The 12283-nt window shown below is 38.0% G+C and overlaps 1 protein-coding gene across 2 annotated transcripts in view; it reads right to left on the reverse strand.

The window, feature by feature from the left end:
• Positions 1 to 11806, reverse strand: part of SYNJ1 (synaptojanin 1) — a 62852-nt gene extending 51046 nt beyond the window's left edge. For both annotated transcript variants that reach the window (XM_009573724.1, XM_009573726.1), the window contains exons 1-2: positions 11683 to 11806; positions 195 to 281 (exon numbers count right to left, since the gene is read on the reverse strand). In XM_009573724.1, the coding sequence (XP_009572019.1) occupies positions 195 to 281; positions 11683 to 11806 (211 nt within the window). The remainder of the gene's footprint in view (positions 1 to 194; positions 282 to 11682) is intronic.
• Between the last annotated feature and the right edge of the window lie 477 nt (positions 11807 to 12283).

The following is a 12283-nucleotide window of genomic DNA, read 5'->3' on the forward strand; positions in this document are numbered from 1 at the left end:
AACGGAAGTTATTTTTGTCCACTCCCTCATTTCTGGGAGTGCTCCAAACTTGCAAGTTACTCTACAAAGACAAAAAATAAAAATAAAAAAAGAGCCCAGTTCCTATTGCGAAGATCCTGTGCTGTGCAGTTTTACAGGAGCAGCACAATTTTCTTTCCCAAATGAAGAATTAAGGTTTTGCATATTTTACTCACCAAGGTTTAATCTTAATACACCCAAGAGCCCATATGCATCCATTACTTTGGAGTAGGTATTCTTGATTGTGTCTTTTTCTGCAGAAGCTATGGAGAGAAACCATAAGATTTTATGATGCAAAAGACCATACACTATGGCAGGGAGAATGAGTCCACTCTAAACTGAAAATCCAAGAGATTACAAAAGTAGCGCTTACGTGAAACTTCTGGAAAGAAATCAAAATGTATGAGCATATGGCATTTTATAATGGAAAATGAGTATTTGATTCTATGACAAAGTATGATCACACTATGTTTTTAGGCAACAAAAAAAGGACTTGCAAAAACTCCACGTGATATTAAAGGAGAACATTGGCATTTTTAACATCATCATCTCCTAATATAAAAAGCATCTAAAACACAGGCAAAAGAGTTCCATGAGAACGCTCTCCTGTAATTAGTTAAAATTACAGTAGTGCTAAATGCTGCTTTTTTTCCCATGAAAAAAATTATCCTTTTTATCCAAGAATAAAACCTTGATGTGGCAGTATTATTTCCAGATAAGTAAACAAGATTACCACACGTATATTTTAACTAGTTTTAGACATATTCCAAGCAAATCAAAACTCTTGGAGGTCCACAAGATAATGGTATTTAAAAGCTGTGTCTTAGATTAGGAAAACACAATTTTCATAGACATTTTTGGGGAAAAAAAAAATTGTAATATTTTAGAAGAAATTAAAGTATATCTACCATTACTCACCTAGGAGTTAATGTTAGTGTACACTTTACAATTTTAATCAGCACTCGAAAAACCAGGCCCACAAGCTTGACTGCAGAGCCAGGTGAGAGAGATGCTGCAAAGCAGAAACCAGACCCCACCTGTCCTGAGCTTTTGCTCATGACTGAGACTGCACTTGCAGCACAAAACCCAACAATTCCAGCTGTGCCACTGGATCCACAGGGATCAAGGTTTCTGGGTCACCAAGAATCAGCACCTTCTCCTTCCTCAGAAACGATCTGCTAATTAATTTTCACTTTGACATTAAAAAATCAGAATCTGACATAAAGAAAAGCATGAATCGAAACACCTATTATCCTGGCATTCTGCTGTGCTCTCTCTCACATTAGCTAGATTTTCTTTAGAATTGCTGTTGTGAATCTTTCTAATGACTATTCCCTAAGCTTAGCATAGCCCTGCCTGTGCACAAGCCCATCTCTTCTGTTCAAATGTCCGCCAGCTCTATTATTAAAGTGGATCAGAAACTCCAATATAGATGAAACAATCATTTAACCTCAGCCTGAAATCTAAGCTCATTCAATGTTTTATTAAGCGCATTTTAAAACAGCTTCTTTAACTATTTGCACTGATATGCTGTATTCCTGTACTCCAGATGCTAAAGATAAGAGAGTTAAGGCAGCATGATTATTTCCAAAGTCCTCACCCATAATAAGTGTTAAGACTTGCAGCCAACCTAAACACATTGTTTACAGACAGTGATTCTGTCAGCATCACCAAACCATGTTTTTCTTAACCAGATCACCACCATCAGGCTGGAAAGGACAACTTCTAAACTTCAAAGCCTGGTTCTTTCAATCCATTTTTCCAGCAAGCATTTAATGATGTCAACATACTCTTCTAAACTCAACTTTCGGTAACCAGAGAACTGCCACGTTCTTCTTTCACATTTCAAATTATTAATGAAAGATGAGGTTTAGTTTCAAACTGTTTGCAGGATTTTTCTTAAAGGTGCCTGCCAGCATTTAATGACATTTCAGAACAATGGCTTTTCTGTCTTCTATGGATTTATTCTCTTTTTCCATTGCATAGAACGCCTGTTATCCTTGCTAAGCCTTAATAAGTAAATGCCCAAAGTAAATTAAATAACATGGGCTTTGCAAATTCTGATCAACAAAAAAGGCCACTACTAATAAAGCAGCAAAGGGTTGGAAAAACAAGAAAAAAAAAATGGAAATAGAAAACTTACTGTGGCTAGTCAATTATTATTTTCTTAACAAAGCACCCAAGCACCAACCAAAAGCATTTCACGCCATGTTTTTCAGTTACATTAGATCTAATACAGTGTGAACTCTGAGCAGTTTTTCCACAGTGAGTGTGTAAGTACTTCTATCTCGCACTGCCTGCACTTTTCCCATCTTTTTTTTTTTTTTTTTAAGGTCAAAATTCACATGGGAAAACAGCAAACATCGCGCACCTCAGAAGGTTCACTTCATCCATCCTGCCCTGGCCCATCCTCAATTACCCCCAGGTTTCAGCCACTGCCTCCACAGAACCCCAGTCTAGGCACAAGGTACATTTAACAGGCCCTGCAGCAGACAGCAGAAGAGCTTACCTGCAACACGCTCCTACCACCCTCCCACAAGGCACATCATGCCTACTACAAGTTACAACTTTGTAACATAAATTCGTAAGGCAGATTCCCCTTCATTGAGGGCACCCGTTTGAACCTCTAGCCGTCAGCGTTCGTGAAACCTGAAAGAATTATGAGATTTGGTGATGACTGATATTAGCCAATACAGAAGGACAAAAAATGGTTATCACATAAACCTCCTTTTCGTTAAGAAACCGAGCTAAAAAGAAAGCAGTCACAAAAGTAGCACCGATAGCAGAAAAGGGAGAAACTCCACACCACCGCACTGCTGCCTCTTCCCTACCACAGCAGCACCAAGCCACGCTAGGCAGAGATGTTTTGGATGGTTGACTGCAGCAGTGCTCAGGCTGCTTTCGGGGTAATGCACAACAAGGGACTTCCCACGGTCAGGACTACTACAATATTAAGGAAAGGCACTCGAGTTTTCTGAAAACCAAGAAGAAATCAGGAACAAGACACAGCTACACCACACTCCTTTCCATTTTCTTCCATTTGAACTGTTGGGACCAACATCTCTCCGGGAGCCAGGGCACTGGTAGCCATGGGGGCTCCCCCAGGGAGGCAGGGCAGGCTGGGGGCAGCCCCAGCCCAGGACATCAGGCACCTCCATGGGGATGGGCTGAGGCCAGGCCAGGATGTCAGTCTGTGGGAAAGGGTCAGGCCTGGTGAGGGTAACCAGGGCAAAGATACAATCCAGGATGGCCAAGCAGGCCATGGGGACAGGGACAGGCCAAGGCGGGTCTGGGACATCAGCCCGGCTCAGCAGGGCCCATGTCCAGGCTGGGCAGGGCTGTGGAGAGCTAGAGACAGCACTTTGCTGCAGCATGGCTGGGGCAGGGACTGACAGCCCTGAGGGGACTGAAATGGGGTCCTGGGCTGTGGGCAGGGTGAGGGAAGCCCCAGGGGGGCTGGGCAGGGATAGTCAGGGCTGGTGGTGTCCTCAGGGCCCTGACATGAACAAGCAGTAACGCTATGAAAATATGCAAATGGTTGTACAGCTGCTTTAGACCAAAAGTCCATTTAGCCTCCAAACATTTGCAAGAATTTCCTGAACCAGCACCTCCACCAGTGATAGCCACAAGGATGCCTTTCATTTATGGATGCTAAAAGAAAAAAAAACAAACACCCAGGCTAGAGTGTAATCTATTACTGACTGCCACTGCACATGGCATTTCCCATTTCTGAAGATACCAAAATTAAATTTGCAGGTTTTCATATCGCTCCATACCAAACAGTGTGAATAACAACCTAAGTGCTCTGGAACCACCCAAATTCTCCCCGTAAGCATATTTAACTCTTCCTTCTCCACCAAAGCACTAAGCTTCATGAAGATCTACGCTCTCTCACTTCATTCAGCATGCAAAGTCATCGGATACAGCTGGATATGCAAGAGCGACTTAAGTTACAAAAATACATGGCTAATAAATCTTATATTCAGTGCATACAAAGCCAACTTCCAGTTTCCTTTATGAATAGCTGAAATTACCAACTGGGTGAACTGCAGCTTAGAAGTTAAACCGCAGGAAGGTTAAGGTAATCCTGACAGAAGGAGAGAGCATTTCCAAGAGCATTTCCTCATTTCCTCTGTAACATTCTTAATGAATGAGAACATCTCTTCCCAGAATGGTAGGTTGGCCTGCAGCCAGAGAACCCTTTTGACTTTGATTTATGAGCTCCTTATCTTGAAAAAAATGCAGCTAATATAAATATGCACTCAGAAAAACATCAAGTCCTACCAATTAATGAATCTACTTCTCCTCGAGAAATTGACTTTTCTATTTATTTATCTTTAAATAGCTGGAAGTAAGGAAGCACAATCAAGGCTGTCTGAAAAAAAATACAAAATGCTGTCACTTGCTAAGAACAACAAATTAAGACATGCAACTTCTAAAGACAGCAACTACCAGCTGGAATGACAACTTTCATCCACAACACTGGACTTAACAGATTTTAAATTATATTGTAGAAGAGCACTAAAGAGTAGACAATGCAAGCATACATATGTCTGTTTATAAAGATGGACACAAAACGTTACGAGGCAGTATTTCTTCTATTACTTTGTGTCGGTTCAGACGTTAAGCAGAAAGGAAATTAAAAGCAGCTTCTGCTTAACCCACTGCATTAATTAGATTCAAGTTGATTAACTTCTAAAATGGAAATAATGACTCGCTATTCAGCAGTACAAAAAAAAAACCCCACAACACTTTTAATGTGGTTTTCAGGTCAAGTTGTAATGCGTTCTTGTAGAAAGACAGCAAGCCTCATTTGCAGCGTCAAGAGAAAAAGAATAAAGTAATTTTAAGTCAATCTTTATTAAAAATTAATAGGTCATAGTATTTTTAAATGTTAACATCTCATTTGTTCCAAATTAAATTACAAGTGTGCATCTGTAATAGTCACACCTTATCAATCACTTGACTCATTTAAGAAAGGTGACTGATTAAATTATTTTAAAGGGATTATGTCAGCCTTCTTACTATTACGAAAATGGAACCCCATTAAAAATCCTGTCTTCAGGACAACTTCGCTCAACATGTATTCTGCCTAATTCCAGATTAGAAATTAGTTTTGCAATACTAACAACTATAAAGCTAAGATCACATTAAAAGTTATCATTTAGGCTTTCTACAATTATGTTCTCTTCTTGGTGGGTTCGCAAGGTGCCATGATGACATGTTATAAGTTAACGGCTACAATTCCCAGCTGGAACATGGGACACTGAGCTGGCAACAAACTCACACTCCTGAAATTATGTGCAGTTCCTTCAGAAACAAGACTTCTCTTTTATGTTAGATGAGAAAAAGCTCATGCTACTGTCACTTTAAAAAGTTTAAAATCTGAAAAATTTATGAACTGTTCTTACACAGTTTGGTTTTGAGCTTTTAAGATTGAGGTTTTCAAGCTTTTTATGAAATTAGGAGAGTTAAACTTTCGGTATTTAAATTAAAGCTAACATTTTAATACTACCACATAGGTGACATTAAAATCAGAGTGGAGTCACCATTTTCATTTACAAATCAACCAACTGAAGAATCATTCTATTACTTTTGATACTTTGCTGACATTAATAGATGCACAGAAAACTGGACAACAGCCGATATTTAAATATGCCATAATTCATATATTTGCTTTGAATTAATAGGATGATTTTTTTCCACTCTACTTGCTAGTTCAAATTATGAAGTACCATTATTCACTTCACAAAGACATTTATATGTTACCATAATCAACACGTATCTTAAGACTATGGGGAGGAACCCCCAAATAACAAATCACCTCTACGCAACAATGAAAAAAACCCCAGACATCTCCAGATGTTAGCAATTATATTTAAATACTACCCACCAGAAAAAAACCCACTGTTTGGAACAACAACCAAAAAATAATTGTAACAGATGAGCAAATAAAAAGTTTGGTTGCTTTAACACTATTTTGCAATACTATGCAAATTTACTTCACAAAATTTATCATTTCAGCTAACACCACTGACGAGGAGGGAAAAAACCAAACTGAGAAATAAAAGTGTGAAAACAAAGCTGACCTACGTAACAGCCTACAAGCACTTCCTATCCATCAGATTTGGGCTTTCTGACCCAGTTACACGTTCTCCATTGAAAACAAAACTTTATAGCACCAATAATCTGCAAAGGTTTTCTTCTAATACTGAATGCTTTGATTAAAATATAGTTATCTTACATGAAAGCCAACTGTTGCAATTTTTGCCTGTACAAGCCAATTCACAAAATTACAAAATTTTCAATTTAAATATGTGCTAGCATGCAAAAAAGCTACCAAATTATCTGAAATGTAAAAATGCTAATTAGTTTTTCTAAATTACGTCTGAGTAACTCCAGAAGTATGCAAACTAGGCCTCGTAACAGACATTTAATTAGCAAGAGCTATCATTCACTGGATGTCCAGTAGGACAAAACCAAGACTTTTACTATCACATGTGCTACCATAGAAATGAAAATTTACTGAATTGAAAAGGGAATATTCATAAAGAGGATTAGTTGTTGCCAGTGAAATCCCTCGTTAAGATCATGCAAAGGGCAGTGGTACATATACAGAATAGTCTTTACTATTGCTGTAAAGCTAGTCTACCTTAAGAAGCAAAAAGTTTTCAGATTCTGTTGTAAGTAACTTCTTTTTAATGTTTCCAGAACTGTGGACCAAATTATTGCAGATCCATTATGCCATTCAAAGAGATCATAGTCCTCCCAAGCAAGAGTTACTGCCTTCACCAACCTCCTAGGAAGATTCTTACTGTACTTCTTGTACTTTTCAAACTGTGCTAGGCTAGCATACATTGTCTTTGTTAAACCATGTGATTTTGTTGGAAATGCCTGGAAAGCAACGAGTGGAACATCTTCCCCGTAGATTTGAAAGGACAGTGAATTCTGGCAGAATCCTAGGAAAGGCACCTGATGACAGGAGGACAGGTTACAGGCTCCTCCACCAGTACGGCTGCCCTTGGCACCCACTGTAGCTGTTGCTTCCCTGCAGCTTCTTAAGTGTTTTAAGATACTGTTTAATGGGAAGGCGTAGTCCAGAAGATGACACTTAGTCAAAACAGTAATAAAGACAGGAAGGTGAAATTGCTGTTTGCCTTTGCATCCTAGTCCCTTCACATTGGTCCCTTCAAGTTGTCTTCAGATGAATATAATATTACATCAAAAAAATTGTTTTACCACAGCCTGTATTTGACCTTTCCTCTCTAACATAAAGACACTCTAACATAAAGACACACTAAAGAAGATAAATTACTGCTTGAAAAATTTAATTCTTTTTGTTATTGTACCTTTACATATGTATATAAACCAGGAAAATAACTGTATTAAGCTTATTCTATAGGATCCCATAATGAAAAACAGAATGTAGTAATTTATTTTGAAATATTCTCGTTCCCTAGTTAAGGGGATAAGATTCCACTCAAAACTCTGTATAAACATTATCGGGGGGTGGGTAGAATAACATAGTGGCAGTTTATTACTGGTGGCAGCAAACACCAAAAAAAACAATTCTGGTTGTGAGCATACAGAATGTCACTCTCCTTAATAATTATGTACATATAGCAGGTGCTCATCAAATGTATCTGTCAGTATGTTTTTTTCTGGGTGTCTAAGTTTCCTCAAGTACCATATCAACTTAAAATCTCTTGCAAAATTATTATATCCTATCTGCTACTGTGGACAGATAATAGCATATCTGCTTCCTCACACCTCCCCACCCCTCAAGAATGCAGTGTGGAAGAATTTTCTTTTTAAAAAGAAGTGGAGTATGAATGGGTGATAGAGTAGCATTGCTAAACATGACTATGAATACCAGGATGCCTCCTGCACACAGGTTATTACAGCTCTTACTTTATCTAGCTCTACAGAAAGGTCAGGGTGGGCATAGTGTCTCTTACTGTTCACACCTGTTCTCTTCTCAGCTTTACTGTAAGATTGAAGTCAAAGGATGTGCACGAAGCTCCTGCTCTCTCCACTCAGGGCTCAGTGCTTTCCCAGACGACAGAACATTCTCCTTTACTCATCACAGGCGACAGGAGTAGACACCTTCCCACTCATTTCGTTATGACTCACCACAGAAGAACAGGGAGAGAGAACATCCTCTTGCTCAGTCAATGAATCTTTACAGGTGAGATATCTCATTAGAGAGTCCTATTTCAAAGAATAAACATACTGTCTATTTTATATGTCAAATAAGAAAAAATAGACCTATGACATCCTCCCACTAAATTCTAAACAAATCAGCAGTGAAGCTGCTGACGTTTAAACCTAAGTGCTCTTACAAAGCCTTGAGAAGCAAGTTGGCAGGATCCCCTTGGACTTCAATACCTTGGGCTAACCCAATACTAGAAGTGAGCCAATAAAAGAGGTCACAGTAACGTTAGCTAATCCACGTTACAAGCTGTACATAGAACACTTCCAGCAGAAGTGTGGCTTGGGCTGCTTCCACGTTAAGACTGAATGATTATGCAACAACCACCTCTGTGAACTATCCCTTCGACCCTCTTCCTTTCTTCCATCTTGTTTTGTTGACTTAAATAACAGACTCAGTGCGCATAAAACACACACTGAAAATCACGCAGCATATGAGTTGTATAGCATTTCATACAGAGGCCTAACTAAACCCTCTGAATCATCTTGCAATGCTTCATTGAATGTAAAGGGGATGAAGGTTAATACCATTATCCTTCCCTCAGCAAAATGACAGAGGTACTTCCTTTAAGATGACATTTAAAGGATCAGTAAGCTTTCATTCCTTTCTTTTAGCCCATTTCAAATCCAAATTTCTATACATGGACACCCCAGAAGATGCAGTTCACTAAGGCTCTCAGAACTGAACCACGTGAATCACTTTTAATGGTAAAGTGTATTTCACTAGGTTATTATAATATGCCTATATTATACATTCTACATACAGGTAAGAACTATGATCGGGTATAAGGCCTTATTTTATCTTCAGTATTTATTAAAATCTTTTGAAAAATGCCTAACACTTTGAGATAGGTATTGTCAATTTTGGTAGAGTTAAAAAGTGTTAGCACCATCAGCAAAAAATATGAGTTTTTAAAGTGATGCCCTTCTGGATTTAAATTGATATATACTTGATCTGACCATTTTTCTATCTATTCACACAGATTTTACAAACACCTGGGCAATCTTCCCCAAGGGCCAGTCTTTCATTAACTTTGGCTTTTAGATTTGTACCAATATCCAGAAATTTGTAAGGCTCCAGGCTAGAATCTTCTGACCAGTTTCTGTGGCATGACTAGAGAGATGGAGAAGTAGTACTTCACAAATCTTTCCCAAGTGTTAATAATTGTACTCCTTTAAATATGTATTAAAAAGAATAGATACCAGAAGCGAACAGCAAGCAAAAAAAGAGAAAAAAAAAAACAACACTGAGCTAGAAAATGCTAGCGCTTTTTCTGCCGTCAGTTCAAGGGTATGATCGTGATCTTTCAACCATTAACAAAAGAATCATGTTTCAGTACCTAAAGAGTTTAGGTGCAAAATGGGAATTAAAGCAAAGTGCCGCAGCTAAATGTGCATCGGGAAAATATGCCCATTTACCAGACAGAAAAACAGTAAGCAGTTTACTGGTTAAGGTTACTGAAAACAATATCCAGAGTAACTACTTCTAGCTAAGTATGAATGTTTACTATATAATAACCTACCAATTAGCATACCAAGAACAAACCTTTACAGATTAATAACATGCTATTACTAAGTATAGAACCCAAAAAGAGAGAGGCTTTCAAACTTCCTTCGGGTTCCACTTTCTCTGTTTGGTAACAACGTGAGGCATAGAAGAGGGCAGGAACTTTGATATGGTTTTTAATTTTTAGAGAAGAAAGTTTATCCAGGTGCCTGCAGTGTATCACAGCACAAAAAGCGACTAACTTACTGTCCTTTTTGAGCATAACTTTCAGGAATAAATTATTTTTAATACATTGCTCCTTAAGTAGCTTAAGCATATTCAGTAACTACTAAATACATGCTAAAATAAAGTTTTCCACAAATCTTCAAAGCATTTTTCCGCATTTTACAGATTTCACTAAACCTGTTCACTAGTGTTATGACCAGACACTTATTCCCAACCCAATCCACACTACACAATGCCTTTCAAATACTGCTGGCGAAGTCAATGAGATTACTTAAATACATAATAAGAAGAAACTATCAGAAAAAAAAAAAAAAGATTCTCAAAAATAGGAGAAAAGCACTCATTGATTTTCACCTGGACCATTATACAATTGCAGCTATAAAGTCAATCATGCTGGCATGTCCCATTTCTAGGCCTCTAACAGTTAACGGCAGCTTGTTCTAATCGCATGTTAAAGATGCAGATTAAGCTGTATGCTAGAGACCACTTTTTCATACAGCCTGTCCAGTACAGATGACTCTATGGCCCAACTTCTAAGTACCTTACAGAGGACACAGGGACAGCCAGGTGGCTCTGAAAGAGACCATGCCACTGCCAAGGAGCACGCTCACTTATAGAAGAGCCAATTGCAATTACCGAAAAAAGGAAATGTATCTCAAGTCCCACTCTTTGGAAATCACATTTCTAACTCTGAGATTTGTTAGAGAACACACTCTCCATTCAGCCTACTTCACAGTCTCAGAGCCAGAGCATCCTCCTGAAAGGTAGGTTTTTGAGTCCACCCAGACTTCAGGCAGTGAATCAAATCTCCCATTTTCTGATTGGGTGCTCAGAATAGCTAGGCTAGAAAACCACAAACAGGCATCAGAGCTAATTAATCAAAAAGTTACTGATTTAAAAAAAAAAACACAAACAACTTCCAGAGTATGAAAGCTTTCTGTAAGAGTCAAAAACAAGCTTAGAAACCCTGTGCAACCAGCTGCTCAGTCTTTCTGAAGAATACAAACCAAACTACATTTTAGAACCCTATCTATAGGCTTCACGGATCTCTTCTGTGCTTCTCATTTTAGTGCCCTATGACTTAAAAAAAAAGGGGGCCGGGGAGCCAAAAAGAATTTAAGGGAAACATTTAATTCATTTATCACTAAAAACATGTAAAAATAACTTTGCAATGCAAGACACCTTGCTCCAAATATTACTCATTTTATTACAAGTCAAATCAATACAGAGTCTCAAGATAGGTTAAAAATACAGGGACAAAATAAATCTAAAAATCAAAAAGCCATCAAAAATCATGATACAAAATGAGATAAAAAACAAATTAAGATGATATACCATTTAAGAATACAGAATTTTTTTATTATGAAATACAACATAGAGAAGTAGCTTGTCAATGACTTATCATGTATTCAAAAGGAGAAGGTTGTTCAGAACCAAAGAAATAAGCTGGTGTTGTTGGAAGCTATTAGAAGAAGAAAATTTAGTATACATGAAAATACACATGCATGATGAAATGTAATTAAATCGGTAAAATTCTCTCTCAACAGATGAAGACATGAAAATGTCTTTTTTTTTTTCCCCCCTCGTTTAAATCAGAAGCCTCTCCATTAGCAAATAAGAAAACAGAATAGTTGCTTCTTTATATTCCATAAAGAAGCAGCTTACACAATGTCAAGTCTGCCAACTTTTTACATTGTAGGTATCAAAACATATCGACTTACAGAGGACAGCCACAGCTCCGGATTCAAACATGAGACATTCTTCTCTGTTTCTGGTTTCCACTATCACACTGAATGGAAGTGGATCCAGCTTGTGATAGACACGGTATCCTTTACTGAAAGCCATTTTGCCTTTATCAGAGGCAGTCCTGTCCAACACAAGATGATGTTAGTGAAACCTTCTTGTGCTTCCAGATACCTTCTGCAAAGCAGGTCTGACTTGCATCCTTTCCTAGGGATTTTACATGTTTAACAAAAACAAACAACAAAAAAAGACCTGCTCACTCTTTCTACCTCATGAGACTTATTTTACCTCATGTTCCAACACAAATATAGGGACTACCTAAAGACAACATAACAACGTTTCAAAAACACAATTACCCTGAGAAACGTCTTTCAAAATAAAGGATTTATTTAAAGGCTTCTCAGAGACAACGAGAATTTCCTTCACAATACTTAATAAATAGGATTTCTTCTTAGGGAAAAAAAAGAATGAAAATAAGGTTCTCTAGCCACCACAAATATGTAAGAGTGGCAGCTATCTCAATCATAAACTAATGCCAAATGCAGAGGACCAGAAGCCTGGGCAGGCTTCAATTTTTAG

Source organism: Fulmarus glacialis, unplaced genomic scaffold (genome assembly GCF_000690835.1).
Source record: "Fulmarus glacialis isolate BGI_N327 unplaced genomic scaffold, ASM69083v1 scaffold2323, whole genome shotgun sequence".
In the NCBI taxonomy this organism is placed as follows: Eukaryota; Metazoa; Chordata; class Aves; order Procellariiformes; family Procellariidae; genus Fulmarus; species Fulmarus glacialis.